Genomic DNA, 16,057 nt, shown 5'->3' with positions numbered 1-16,057 from the left:
ACTGGCCCCTGTGGTCCCAATGGCTGCAGCCTGGCCCACCTGGAAGAGGCCACGCGGGTGTGGGGCGGGCTCCTCGTGGGTGCCCAGCACCTGAGCACAGGGTCTTCCTTGGCACGCGAGCCCTGGTGTACCGGGGGAGGGTAGAAGGATGAGTGAGAGCAAGCTTGGCAGACACCCCGCATTCCCACCGCACCTCCATCCCCATCACCCCTGCCCCAGGTAGCCACCAAGAGGTCACAGCCCCCACCTGGGCACCATGGGAAGTTGGTCGCTGCCACCCACCCCCAGTTCCCCGTCCCAGCCTGGGGCCTGGCCCCAATCAGGCAATCAGGGCCTGCCGACCACTGGTTGCCGTCTGTGGGGCAATCGGTTGGAGCTGGGTCCCCCACCCAGCTCCTTCAGTGCCTGGGAGCCGGGCGGCAGCCCCCCCCCATCCACACCCCCGCCACCCCTGGTCACCGTCTGCGGGGTGATCGGGCTCCTGCTCGCACCTGCCTTGGCCTGGCAGCACCCGTTCACCTGCTCCAACATCCCGCCGCGGTCCCACGCTCATCAGGGCCCATCGGGGCTGGCAGCACCTCCACTGCCGCCCACTGCCAGTGCCACATTGCTGACGCTCTCCATGTTCCGCGCTGCCCCCTGGTGGTCAGCACACATCATAGCGAGCGGTTGAACTCCCAGTCAAGGGGACAAGTTGCATATTAGGCTTTTATTATATAGGAAGGATATAATTATACATACATACATAAAGTTGCAATAAAAAATTATAGTACTGGGTAAATATTAGCTATGTGCCAAACATGGTTCTAAGAGTTTTACATACATCAATTCGCTTCATGCTCATAACAACCTTATAATATTAGGTCTGTTATTATCATCTTCATTTTGTAGATAAGGAAACCAACGACCAGAGAGGTTAAGGAACTTACTTAAGGTCACAGAGGTGGCACAAGGATTCAGACCTAGGTGTTCTGACTGCAAAATCTAAGATGTGAACAGCAGCAAAACTAGGATGTTTATTTTAATATTAAAGGCCTGGTGCACAAAATTCAGGCACTGGAGGGGGTCCCCTCATCCCAGCCTGCACCCTCTCCAATCCGAGACACCTCGGGGGATGTCCGACGGCCGGATGTCCCCGGGATCGGGCCTAAACCGGCTGTTGGACATCCCTCTCACAATCCGGGACTGCTGGCTCCTAACTGCTCACCGGCCTACCTGATCACCCCTAACTGCGCCCCCCCCTGCCAGCCTGATCACCCCTAACCACCTCTGCCTGCTGGCCTGATCGCCCCTAACTGCCCCCCCTGCCAGCCTGGTCGCCCCCAACTGCCCCCCCTTGCTGACCTGGTCGCCCCACGCAGCCTGCTGTTCTCAGTCGTTACTGTTACTGTGAAGACGTCCCGAACAATTTGCATATTCCCCTATCATTAGTATAGATTGTTTACAATAGCAAAATACAGTACTTTTAATAGCCAATTGTACATGATCAGAGACTGGTAAAAAAATGATCCATCTGTCATGTGAAAAATAAATGATATATTAAGTACAAACAAACAAGTCACAAAAATGGCTTCACATACTTTCATTTGTATCTTAAAAACAACTTCTGGGTGTAGGTTTGTATATACACATAGTATTCTTTTGTTTAGGCCTTTGTCTAGAAAAATTAAACATCAAATAGTCAATACTAATATCTTTGAATCAAATTAAGGAATGAGGAGGAAGTGAGACTTGCACTATTTTACATATTTTCATATTAGGTGACTTTGTTTTATAATTGGCATTGTATTATTTATTTAATTAAAAACAAATTTAACAAGTGAACAAACAAGCTAGTAGAAGCACCAGTTAGATAAGATGCTAATAAAACTGACACTGCTGGATTTACCCCATGTGAATCAGTTAAGTTTACTGTGCCATAGATTGAAGAACTCTAAATCTGGCCAATTGTTCCAAACATTGTACACTGATTACAATACAGTAAGATTGGCATATATCATTGCAAGAGTGTTCAACATCCTTAGTGAGAGTCAAACCGCTAGGGTTCAAATGCAGCTCCACTATTTACTAGCTGTATGGCTTTAGGCAAGAATCTGAACCTCTCTCCATGTCTCAATTCCTCATTATAATAAACAGATAATAACATTTGCCGTATATGGTTAAAATATTTGTCAAGTCCTTGTACCTGCACAAAACTAATATATATTCCTTTTGTTAGGTAAAAATAAATAACTTTAGACATGTGCATTCAGATATTAAGCTAAAAGCACCATCTCCCGACCCAAAGACATTAGTAACCTCTCCAAGACAAACTAAAGTGCACCATACATAATAAGAGGAAATAGTATTTTACAAAACTTTTTTAAGGCTATGTAGCTACATGTATGAATACTGTACCATAATATAAAATATATGTCTCATAGTCAAAAGTGTGTCAAAGCTACTGCACTGGAGCACACCAGTGAGTGGCTAAAGCTTTATCATCTGCAACCACATCCCGAGAACAAACCTCACCACATCAAGCCTGGGATCTTTCATCTAAAAGGCTGCACAGTAAACACTATTTTCAAACCTTAACATACACAAAAATGTCCTGCTTTAAAGCAAATTCAAAACACTTTCTCTTCCTAAAATATCTTTTCTATTATCTTAGATTAAATCCAGATAACTATTAATGTTTTAAAATATATTTTTATTGATTTCAGAGAGAAAGGGAGAGGGAGAGATAGAAACATCAATGATAAGAGAGAATCATTGATTGGCTGTCTCCTGCATGCCCCCTACTGGGGATTGAGCCCACAACCTGGGCATGTGCCCTTGACCAGAATCGAACCTGGGACCCTTTAGTGTGCAGGTCGATGCGCTATCCACTGAGCAAAACTGGCTAGAGCAACTATTAATATATTTTTAATTGGGACCAATCAATCCTCTCCCTCAAACTTTTTGCCTCCCTACCCAAAGTTCATTTTGATTTTAAGGCACCTTAATCCAAATTCCGATCTTTTGTAGGTTTATTTATAATTTTTAAAATTCTGTCATTTCAATAAACAATACAATCAGCTAAGAAAGTATAATGCCCTGACAAAAGTAACAATTTATTTTATTACCTGTAGTAACTCTACTTCTAGAATAAAAACATGATATATTATAATTGCTCTATTAAAGTTAGGTACTTGAAATTAGGTTTATTTCAGTATATAAATCAACTTTATTAGGCATATTTTAAACCTATCAGTCCTCAACATATTTTCCCCAGTACACTGAGTCTCTCTTACACCATTTCTCCCACATCATGGCCATATAACCTGTTTAAAATGAAGTAAATTATAAAGTCCCAAGAACCCCTAGCCTATCCCCACCCAAAAAAGGAAGGCTAGAATTAACTTAGATCCTTTTCTTAATATCTCCTGGATCCTTCTTACATTCTAGAAACAGTAATTTGTACATCTTGTATAAATTCAATAAGAACCAATTTAGAAATTCTTCAGTTCAATCCCTTCACTCAAAAGATGATGAAATCTAGATCTAGAGAAGTAAAGTAACTTCCTCAGAGACACATGCTTTGGATTGAAATGACATATGATTATAGGACTGCTAACATCTTTTCATCAGCTTGAAAAAGTAGCCTAGGGTTATAAATATTAATTAACATATACATTAAAATTACATAACTGCAAGCAACTATTACAATACATCATGTACTATTAAATATTTTACACGTTTTGTTAATATGTCTTCTAGAACTTTTCAAATAATTACTTAAGGTATTTAAATCTCATTTTACAAAAAAAACAAGCTTAACTCCAAAAGTAATACTTCCTTGTTACCACATCACAGTTAAGGTTAAGAGTCTTTAACGAATTAACTAGTACTTAAAATATAAGATCACAATTACTTCCATATTTTTAATATCTAGATTTCTACATTAATAAAGTTTCTCATACTCTCATTTAAAGTAAGTAATTTTTTATACAAATGAAGAAATCACAACAATAAATTTATTAAAATCCAAATTTTTTCTGGGTCTCATACCTGTTGTTCATCCTCCATGACGTTACTAGCAAACTCAAATACTAGGTCGTTCTGTTGGACAACAGCAGCCATAATAAAGCATTCCCCTTAGAGGCACATGAGAAAAATTCCAAACAGGTTCAAGTATCAGGCAGCAGAATCCAGTGACAATTTGGGTAAAAAAAAAAAAAAAACCAACTAAGTCTGTGAAGTTACTGTATACACAGGTTTTCTTTAGGAAAGGAGCTTCAAATTTTCTTGGTTTCTTTAGGAAAAGTGTTTCAAATTTTCTGATATGCTATTCAAACTGAGGCAATTTTTCTGAAATTTTTCTTCTCCAGAACTTCTTAGCCTGAAAAACAAAAGTTTAAGTTAGTTACAAAATCATACCCACTTAGAATATAACAATTGATACCAAGGACAGTGTCTCCAAAGTATTTTTGTTAATATTTTTAAACAAAATCAACATGACTAATGAACACACTTTTTTTTTAAGTTAGGTAAATAATTTCTTTGAAGATTTCATCCCTGCTAAGATAAAATCACCTCTCATTACTGAAAATAAAGCCATTCTCTCCACCCCCCAGTTAAACTACTGTTAAAGTACCAAATATTTAAACATATATATATATATATCCACCTAGCAACAGCTAGGTTTATAATTACAATAAAGGGCATATAAACAATTTTCTTCTTTCCACTAACCCAGCAAATCACATACATTGGAAATGCTACTCCATGAGTAATTTTATAATGTGTTATTTTTGCCTTAATAGAAACATTCAGACAGTATCTCTATTAGATCTAATATATAAGGATTTAAAAATTTGTCTAATAATATTTAAAGTTTAGTAAGTACTATTTTAAGAGCTTTTTAAAAATAAGCAGAAATTAAAGCCCGCTCTCTGTTCTTTAAAAAGGTTTCTGATAAGTAGAATGCTTTACCATGCTTAAGCCTGTCTTCAGTGGCTTCTTTTTTAATGCACTGAAATGTATCCTTATCTCTAGCTCAGGCTTGCAAGCAACAGGAAGGAAACAGCACTTGACCACGTCATGGCAAATTAGAACATGCAAAGAACTGCACTTTACAATAGTAGAAAAAACAGAAGCACAACTTAAGAGTGAAAACAATTTCACAGTGGAGGGAGAAATGCTTAAAAAGTACTGTCCAAAGATGTTTGCCTGTTTTTTAAAAAATTATCACTACTAAAAAAAAATAATAAAAATAAATAAATAAAATTTATCACTACTAACAAAAGTAAAAGGAAAATTTTAATTTAAAAGTTTATTTTAATTTTATTAAATATTGTACCATATGCTTATAGCCATAAATGAAAATGAAAAGACAAAGATATAAAAATATATCACATTAAATAACATCTAATTCTTTGAAACAGCATTTACAATTTAATTTTAAAGAGACAAGTTCAGGAATGAAACTGAGTTGCTGAATGAGTTTCCCTGAAAACTTAAATCCAGCTAGCATGTGCTAGCCAAATCATATATTCAGTTTCCTAATTTCAGTAAAGCCAATTCCCTATATATTCTGGACTCTAGAGGTCATCATAGATGACTGTGCTGTCCCTAACTAGGTATTAAAATAAAATAAGGGTTAATAATTCAATTCAGGTGATATTTCTACTGACTTAAACTGAATTCTAACTCAACAGTTTCCCACATTCACCCATCCCACCCCTTTTAATAATGAATTAACTTCAACATTAAGTATTCTTAGCACATTCAGGTAGTTTTTGAATAATGCACCATATCTAAAAGAGAAAAAAAAAAGTGCTTTGACCTAAATTGATCATAGACAGACATACACACATAACACTAGCATATGATCTTAGACAAATGTTATTTATAATCTTTTCCTTTAAATTACCACCCAACCCAATTCCTCTATACTAGGCTTGCCCCTCCCAATGGTCCTCCACAGAAACTACAGTATTTCTTGCCTCCCTTCTCAACTTCTGATATTCCCATTCCAGGAACACCTCTCCCATTTCTCAGCACCCATTCAAATCTTTCCATTCTTCTCAACTGAAATACCATTTCTTTCACAAAGCTTCCTAACCTCTGTGTCTTGACTGATATGGACCTTCAAAAATACAGCACTTACTGCCCATGCCACAAAGTTAACATTAACTGTACATTGTCTTACATTTGAAAATTATGTCCCCCTAATTAAACTGAATAAATGTTCCAGTGCCTACTATTTGCAAAGCAATGTGCCAGGTATCAAGATTATTAAAGAAAAACTTCTCTTGATTCTTTGGGTAAGTAAGCATTGTCTAAAATTTTTTCTGTACCTACCAAATTGTGTGCCCATAGTAATAACAGTATTATATTAATGACAGATACTGTTTTAAAAATCAATCATTAGATATTTAAGCTATTTCTCTATATATTCATTATAAACAATGACTGCAGTACTTTTAATAATAAAGAAACCATTATCCTAATAAAAAAGTTTCTCTGTAAAAGGTTAAATTCCAAAATCTATTCCAAAATCCATTTGTTCACAAATACAAAGTGACACTGTACCAATGACCAATATGAACACATCTATGTAAAGTTAAGTTTCACTTTCTTTTCCACTGCAATACATATTTTTTCTTACTAGCACTTCCATACTGCTACTATGCTTTAATGTTTTTAAAAATCTCTAAAATAAGGATAAGCACTCAACATACACCTTACAGTACACACTAACAACGGACAGCAATAAACTAAAATTGAAATGGACTGCCCATTTTCATTAAGCCATGTTAGGATAGAGACACCTTTACTCTGGTCAGTAGCTTTTGTTCATCTATAATAATAAAAGCGTAACATGCTAATTAGACCGAACAGCTGAACGACCTTTCAGATGTCATTCTGGACATCCTTCCCATGAAGTCGTGGTGACGGAGGCTGAGGCAGAGGCAGTTAGGGGCGATCAGGCAGGCAGGCGAGCAGTTAGGGGCATCAGGCAGGCATGCAAAGTGGTTAGGGGCGATCAGGCAAGCAGGCCAGTGGTTAGGGGCGATCAGGCAGGCAGGCCAGTGGTTAGGAGCCAGCGGTCCCAGATTGCGAGAGGGATGTTCGACTGCCAGTTTAGGCCCGACCCTGCAAGGATCCCTGTAAGATCGGGCCCAGCCCGGCAGTCAGACATCCCCTGAGGGGTCCAGGATTGCGAGAGAGTGCAGGCCAGGCTGAGGGACACCTCTCCGCCCATGCACGAATTTCATGCACCAGGCCTCTAGTTTAAATATGAAAGTTCATAAACTGAAAATGTGTCAGTAAAGAAAAGCTCTTCAACTATTTTATTGGATTAGGCCTTTGATCCCCATTTTTCACTCCCCTTTTTGCTCTTCCTCTTCTCTGAATAGTTATTTAACCTACTCCAAAGGTATCACCAGAGGTATCACCTATACATATTACAGGTACTTAAATAACAAAGCCCTTAAATAACAAAGGCCCTGTGGATTAAAATGTTTTTGGTAATAGATAAGAGTGAAAATCTAGATCAATAATTCAAGTTTTCATGAGTAAACTGAGTCTCTGTGTCCAAAGTCCCAGTTTGAAAGCACAACAGAACTACAACTAGAATCCTCATCCCCTAAATCAGGACTCTGTCAATGACTACAATATAAAGCCTTGCCTCTAAATCTACCCAAATCTTTTATGCTTAGTAGTTTAGAACACAGATTTCTAAGTAAATACAGATATAAAATGGAGAAAATACAAAATTCCATCTCAAGTTCAGCTCCTGATCTCAAAATCCACTCACTGAGTGGTGTATTAAATAAATCCACCTCAGTGTCCCCTCAAAGTAATGTGTCTAAAACATGTCCAAACTGAACTTATCATTTCATTCCTCAAAACTGCTCTTGTATGAATATACATGGATATTCAAAATGAGGAGAAATAAAGGCCTCTGCTTTACTCTACAAATTATAAGGTCTTCAGTACATTTAAAATTTGTTTTAATTTACTAACCACTAGCTATATACAGTATATCTGTGAACACTCTGCTGTGTTAATAATTTTCAAACACATTTCATTTTCAAAGGGTCACTTAGTCTTCAAAAAGTAAGAAAAAATCTAAGTGAAAATTGTTCATTCAACACAGAGACATAAACAGTTAACTTATTTGCACAGTTTTGCGAGGTCATCTAGTTGGGCATCTACCAAGTAATAAAAACTTCCCTGTCTCTTTGACTTTTAACTAGGTCAGGACCATATTCTTATTCTTCAAGGAGATATGCCAGAGGAATGTCTCAGCAATAAGGTTTCTAACTTCTTATCTCCCAAAAAAGCTTCAGATTTAAGGTAAAATAGTACAGCAAGCAAATCAAGAGGATAAGCTCTAGAGCAGGCATCCTCAAACTACGGCCTGCGGGCCACATGCGGCCCGCCGAGGACATTTATCCGGCCCGCCGGGTGTTTTTGCTGTTTTGTTTTTTTATTTCAAAATAAGATATGTGCAGTGTGCATAGGAATTTGTTCACAGTTTTTGTTTTTTTTTAAACTATAGTCCGGCCCTCCAACGGTCTGAGGGACAGTGAACTGGCCCCCTGTTTAAAAAGTTTGAGGACCCCTGCTCTAGAGTCAGACAATTTGGGTTTGAAACTTCTGCACTGTGACCTTAGACAAGTAGTTAATGTCGATCTCTTTTGCAAAATAGACATGAGCCATAGTTGCCTCATTTTGTAAAATGGGTATAATAACACCAAAATCTAGAATTGAAAAGATAAGATGTGCAGAATGCCTGGCATATAAATTTCACTCAATAAACATTAGCTTCATTATAGTCTAAGTATAGTGCAAGAGATGTAACAGGTGCATTCCAGGTAACTAATTATTCCTTAAGTTTCATTTCCACACTTCCTGGGAGTCTTCTTTACCACAGCTTTTTGCCAGACTCCAACAAAAAACACCAGAGCCCATTACCAACAAAAGTATAATTCTATTCCAGTGCCTAAAAAATTTGACAACAATTTGATAAACCCAGATGCTTCAGGGCTAGGACCTCACCCTGTCTGGCAAGCTTCTCTTAACACAAGAGTTCCATTATGCCTGTTCCAAACAAAATGAATTTACTGGATTGTAAACACAAAACCTTGAGCCACATTAGCTACTATAACCAATCAAGTAGTTAATTTGTATTTAATGTATTATAAAAGATTTCAGGCATTATAAAAACATATGATCGGCCCCAGCTGGTTTGGCTCAGTGGATAGAGCCTCAGCCTGTGGACTGAAAGGTCTCAGGTTCAATTCCAGTCAAGAGCACATGCCCAGGTTGCAGGCTCAATTCCCAGTAGAGCGGGTGCAGGAGGCAGACAATCAATGATTCCCTCTCATCACTGATGTTTCTAACTCTCTCTCCCTCTCCCTACCTCTCTGAATTCAATTAAAAATAAATTTTAAAAAATATATGATTGTCAAAGTCAGTTTTTAATACTTCAAACACTTGTCTTCTTAATCCCTGACTGAATGCAAATTTAGGTTTTCTGCAAAAGGGTTTTAAACACAGGCCAAGGTGTAAAAACCCGTTAATTAATAACTATATTAAAAATCACTGCTACTCTTTGGAAGCAACTAGGCCACCAACTCATTATACTCAATATAAAAATTGATAAATAAAAAGAACCAAACAAACAAAAAAGCAAAAGGGTTTTATCTAAGACAATTATGACCCAAAGAAGGTAAAATTCACCAATTTAGAGCAAAGGAATGACTACCTTTAATTTGAATGACTTCCTCTCATAAAGCATTCAGACAGTGTTTGTGTTTAGGGGTGTGTGTGTGTGTGTGTGTGTGTGTGTGTGTGTGTGTATTTATAGGGTTGGAAGTATCTAGAAAACTGGAATTCTGTAATAACCCCAGATGCTGAGTACCTGAACAGAAAGTATTTTTACATTAAGTGGTAATCTAATAAATAACCCTTATCACCATATAGATATACCTATTATAAGTAGGTGTATTACATTGAAAGAAATGCAACAGAAATTAAAGAAAAGTGAGAGAAAAGAAGCTATGAAAATAAGAAGCAATAAACTATAAACTGTAATGACTGGAATTCTTGTATAATAGACCATAGTTAGGCCTTTTTGTTTATTTTCTAACATGGTAGAATGCTTTATGAAAATAATAAATGAGTGGTATCAAAATAAATTCTGTACAGCCTTCCAAGGGCCTGCCTATTCTAAAAGTATAGAATCACACAATTTTAGAGCTGGAAAATATGTAAGAATTACTTAGGACAATGCATTCATTGAGCAGCTAATTAATTTGGACTGGAGCATTCTGATTTGCCCAAGGTCAAACAGACAGTTAATGGCAACAAAAGCAATAGAGGCTTTAATTCCTAGTCATGCCCCTTTCTCTACATTAATAGAATTTCGTTAGTATTTTTCTTTTGCAGAATATCTGGAAAAATAAGAATTCCCTTACACAAATATTTATAGCAATGGTCTCTACAATATTTCATGCAACCTCTTGATTTCTGGTAAATCATTTTCAATCATATTTTTACCTGAAAGAACTGAAAGAGTTTGCAGATCTTTCTAATATTGCTTTAAATCTTAACGTTTTACTATTATTGTTCTTTCCCAAGTACTATCATATCAAACCATCTTGCTTTATACATTGACTCAGCCTAAAAAAGTGAAAAGGAAACATTACTAAGCCTTTTTATAAAGCTACCACAACTTACTCTTTAAAATACTTTTAAAATTCTAGTGACATTTTTCTTGCTAGTTCTTTACACATTACTGTCACTTACATTTTAAAATTTGTGGATATGGAAAAAAGACAGCCATACCAAAACGTGGTTAGTTATGAAATCAGATTTGAACTTCCCCAAAAAGGATAGTCTCTCAGTTCCTACTAAGGAAACAAACAAACAAAAAAAGAAGCCTGTTGTAAAATAAATCTCACTATATAGCCCTCTCTAAATCATGTGCTCTATACACAAAATAGAAGGGGGAAATACAAGTTAATGTCACTAGAGAAACAAATCACAACTTAATTCAAAAAGAAAATGTTTCTATACTCCAACCTTTAAATTAAAATTATTTTAAGTATTCAAGGAATTTAAGAAAAAAATTTAAATGTTTTAAAATATGTTCTTGGAATCCATATGAGTACTATATATTACCACCAATATCTTTTAAGTAACTATCCTGCTTTAGGCATCTTTCATTGCAAGTGTGGGGGGCAGGTAAGGGGAAGTAAAAGTATGTAGAACTTTTTCAAAGGCAGTTTTATTTTTGTGTGAATGAAACACAAATTTATGTTTTTTTAAATGGGAAGTCTCAGTTAGGCTTCTGCTGACATATGCAAAACTGAAGCAGGTCTTAGAAACCTGAATAAACTCACCTTATTTCAACCATGTTAAAATTAAAAAACAACAACAACAACAACAAAAACCCACAAAGTCAATATGATCAAGCCGAACAGGCTGACTTCTCTCTATGCTTTCACCTTTATGCTGACTCCCAGATGAACAGTTCCAGGACTCGAGGGCAGACCTGAAATTCCAGTTCTTTCACATTGTTCTGCACTTTCCATCATTGGCCACTGGGCCTACCTGGTGTCAGATTACACTCTGGTAGCATTTGTAGCACTTGCAGAACAGCCAAACAGATCACATACCTAGACCTGTCCATACCTGTGGTCTCAAGATTAACCCTTCTTTTGAGCATGTTCTGAAAACAAAAGAATTTAAAACCAAAGAGAAATACTGAATGGTAAGCAGATACTGCTTTAATTTTGGCCATGACAAAAGTTTAACTTCTTTCTGAAAAGGTTGAAAATGATAATTTTCACAATGTTATTAATTGGTGCTTTTTATTTTGCAAATAGATTGACTAAAGAAACTTTCTTCTCTCTAGCACCCTAAATCAAAAACACACCTATCAAGGAAATACAGACATGCTAAAATATGCTTATCAACAAAACCTATATGGGTATTTAAAAAGTTTCTCTCTATAACATACCAGAATCAACCTAGAAGGAAATTGTTTCATTTCTATGGTTATTTCCCTTTTGAATATTTTCATTTTCTTAGAAGATAAGCTCTAGTGCAGTGGTTTTCAACTGGTGTGCCATAAGAATTTTTAAACCATGCAATACCTGACTATTTAGTCAGGGGCACTGACCTCTTTTCTCTCAGGCTGTCAAATAAAAAATGACAACAGCCAACACAACAATAGCCATCTGTTGTGAATGAATCAAAATTATGGTTTTCTTGTCAGATTGGTAAAAATATTTTTTTTATGTGCTATAAGATTTTAGTAATTATGTGTTCCATGAGATGAAAAAGGTTGAAAATCGCTGCTCTAGTGCAATGATTCCCCCATCTGAGAACATAGCAGATTCTCATTAGTAATAGTGTTTCACTATGGCCCCAATTGAAGGGGAAAAGCTAGAGATATGTTGTTCAAGTCCCCTAGGAGATTTTGCTACATAACATAACTCTCCCAACTCCCATATTACACAATACTCTTCTAGAAGAAACTCTATTATGTCATAAGAATTACCACTCTTACAAAGAAACACACCATAAGCTGAAAGCAAAATATAAAAGTCATATAAATAGCTTAATGGCCATGGATTCACATTATTAGGTGATAGTTGCTGTTCCATGTATTCAAATGATGGGTCCTTACTACTTTTACTCTAGCTCCCCTCCAGTGGCTCTTTGCCCTATAGGAAGAGTAATTTACCAAAAATGAAAATACAATAAACTCACTCCTGTACTTAAAGCTAATCAGTGACTTCCACTACCTATAGGAAAAAACTTCAAATCCATTAAAAGGGCTTAAGTGGCTCTTCATGATGTTGCAAAAGGTATGAGAAAAACATGTCCAGCCAGATTTGTAAACAGGATATCTGAACATCTAGGCTGTAAAAGTGGACAGGAATCTTCTTTGGAACAAGCTTAAAAGTGTCACAATTTTAATACTCTTAACTTCCATCTCAAAATGAGGTATTACAACATTTCTGTATTTTATAATCTCTCGTGGCCCCCTACCCCACCCCAGTATTAAAGAAGCCAAAGTCAGCCTTGCCCCAGTTCCCCCTAAAACCCTGTATGTAGTGCCCTTTCCCCCAGGTTTCTGTCTGTGCTCATTGCCATGTTCAATCCAGATTTCTCCATGTATTCATGGATGATCATAATCTTTTTCTGTGATCATAGGGTTCTCTTCCAAATCATAGTGGGACCAGACTTAAGGATGTAAATTACTGGGAAGCAAAACATTTTCACCTTTTCCCAAGTTACCAACAAATTGGATAGGCTTTAAGATTCCTTGTGCACAAAACTTCTGGCTCCCCATATGTGAGAAAGACCTACTATTTCAGAGTGCAACCCTTCTCTTCTTTAAATAATAAGCTATCGTCCTGGCTGGTGTGGCCTTAGTTGGTTGGAGCATGGTCCCAAACACCAAAAGGTGGTGGGTTCGATCCCAGTCAGGGCAGGAAGCAACCCATCGATATTTCTCTCTCACATGGATGTTTCTTTTTCACATCGATCTCTAAATAAATAAAACAAACAAACAAACAAACAAAACTATCCTATAGAATAAAGAGGTAATATGCAAATTGACCATCATTCCAACATACAAGATGGCCACCACCATGTGGTCAAAGATGGCCACCACAAGATGGCCGGCAGAGGAAGGCAGTTGGGGGTGACCAGGCCTGCAGGGGAGGGCAGTTAGGGGTGACCAGGCCTGCAGGGGAAGGCAGTTAGGGGCGACCAGACCTACAGGGGAGGGCAGTTGGGGGTGACCAGGTCGGCAGGAGAGGGCAGTTGGGGGTGACCAAACCAGCAGAGAAGGGCAGTTAGGGGCAAACAGGCCAGCAGGGGACCAGTTAGGCGTTGATCAGGCTGGCAGGGTAGTATTTAGGGGGTGATCAGGCTAGCAGGCAGAAGCGGTTAGGGGCAATCAGGCAGGCAGATGAGCAGTTGGGAGCCAGCAGGCCTGGATTGTGAGAGGGATGTCTGACTGCCCATTTAGGCCGGATCCCGGTGGGCAGTCTGACATCCCTTGAGGGGTCCCAGATTGGAGAGGGTGCAGGCTGGGCTGAGGGACACACACATGCACACCCTGTGCATGAATTTCATGCACCAAGCCTCTAGTTTTACATAAGTTTTCAAACAATTTCTGGTGCTCCATGTGAAGATCCTTAAGATGGGATTCTTCCTACAATCATCTTCACAACTCTCTGGCACTTACCTAATATTATAAACTCAATGGCACCAAAAAACTAGAAGTACCGAAACTATAACATGAGAGATGAAAAGGAGAAGTAGAAAGCAGGGCTAGTATTGTAACATATACTTATTACAATACAGATATGTAATAATTATAAATTATACATGTTAAGTATATTTTCCTATTGCACAAATCTTAGAAGTAAATATTAAATAGTATTCATATGAAGATTTATAATACAGAATAGTTAAAATTTTAGGTATTAAATTTTTCATAATATAATTTCTCAATCAATTTTTAAATCATTTGAATCTATTTCAGTTACTGTTAACTAAAAAGTGTGTCAACGCCCCTTGCCTTAGGATTTTTCTAATAGAAAACAGTTTTATTATACTTAATTGATATATACCAAGAGCTAATCAAAAGATCCCACAGTATCCATTTTCTAAAGAAACTATGCTTCCACTGATTGACTGGGTGGTAAAAAGTTGATGAATATTTATTGCACTTCCCCTAAGCTCAGTACTATGGTAAAAAAGAGAGAGAGAATGCATGAACTTATTACCATGAAGTTTAAAATGTATTTCAGGAAATAAGACCAAGACAGATGATTTAATATAATGAAAGCAAGTATTTCATTAAATGCTAAAGCTGGTCAGTCCTGCCAGCATTTCAGAAGAGGGGACAGTCATACAGGCCAAGAAAATACTTTCCAGATAAGGAAGGGCCAAAACCCAACCTTAAAGGAAAGTAGTATGTGGATAGGTGGATAGTAGAGAAAGTAGGGGAGATGAGGGAGGAGGGGGGTTGGTGGTGGGGGGGCGGGCAGGGAGGAGAGGAGAGATTGGAAATAGTAGCTTGACAAGAGCTAAGAGTTGATAATGGGAAATAGTAGAAAATGTGGTTAAATAAGTAAAGCAAAAGTAAATTATGGAGAACCTTTAAAGTCAGTGGAATTTAGGCTTGCTTTGGGAAGTGGAAAGTTCCGGGGGGTTTCAAATCAGATTGCAACAGAGTGTGGTCCCTATGTTTACAAAGCCCAATGCAAGTCCCATATGTGGGGATCTGGTAACTACCATCCAAAAATGATGAGAACAGCTTAAGGAAACATTCCATAGCTTTATTGCTACACGGATAGCTTCTAGCCACCAAGTGTATACTACCCTCCTTAAATTCTTCATTAATTACTTGTAATAGAGACTATCAACAATGGCTTTAAACTGCCCAGAGCATGGAAAATTTACTTAAAATAAACAAAAATAACTTAACTAACTTAATTTACTTCAAGTTTTTGTTTTGCCTACAGATTAGAAGAAGCGAGAAACAAAAAAATAAGATTTTCATAAAGATATGACTCATTACCATATAACCTTTCTTACAGGTTATTCAACTGAAGATCAAAATTGCCATACATCCCTTTGGATACTAGTGAAACATTGAAATACATGAACTAGTTGCATCTATAGATAATTATATCTTGTCATTTCATATTAAATATTTTGAATAGATAATGGTGATATAGTTACTAGTACTCAATGAAAAAGATGTGATATCGATGACAAATAAAAGTTTCTTAGTCACTTAATAGACACTGCTATCACCAACATTCAAGGAATTTTTACTTTCTTCCAGGATGATGTTTAGAGAGATGAAAATATCTAGTTGACCAATTAAGGCTGCATTAAACCTGATGCTTCATTAGAGGCATTTTCTGCTTTATGGCATTGCCTTACTCTTGGATAATTTAAGAATTCAGAGTTGCCTTTGTAGATATAACCAGCACTAATTAGATTTTTAAAAATACTTCAGTATAAAGACAGCCCCAGAAATTGT

At 37.2% G+C, this 16,057-nt stretch overlaps 1 protein-coding gene across 4 annotated transcripts in view; it reads right to left on the bottom strand.

Annotated features, from left to right (window-relative positions):
• Positions 1-16,057, bottom strand: part of ELF1 (E74 like ETS transcription factor 1) — a 117,791-nt gene that overhangs the window by 47,855 nt on the left and 53,879 nt on the right. For 3 of the 4 annotated variants that reach the window (XM_028151545.2, XM_054719833.1, XM_008145536.3), the window contains one exon: positions 4,033-4,363. The exons of the other annotated variant lie outside the window; for it this stretch is intronic. In XM_028151545.2, coding sequence (XP_028007346.2) covers positions 4,033-4,104 — 72 coding nt within the window. In that variant the 5' untranslated portion in view covers positions 4,105-4,363. The remainder of the gene's footprint in view (positions 1-4,032; positions 4,364-16,057) is intronic. 4 annotated transcript variants of the gene reach the window in all.

This window comes from Eptesicus fuscus, chromosome 8, assembly GCF_027574615.1.
Source record: "Eptesicus fuscus isolate TK198812 chromosome 8, DD_ASM_mEF_20220401, whole genome shotgun sequence".
Classification (NCBI taxonomy): Eukaryota; Metazoa; Chordata; class Mammalia; order Chiroptera; family Vespertilionidae; genus Eptesicus; species Eptesicus fuscus.
Note: the sequence above shows the minus strand (reverse complement) of the source record. Positions and strands in the feature narration are given on the sequence as shown.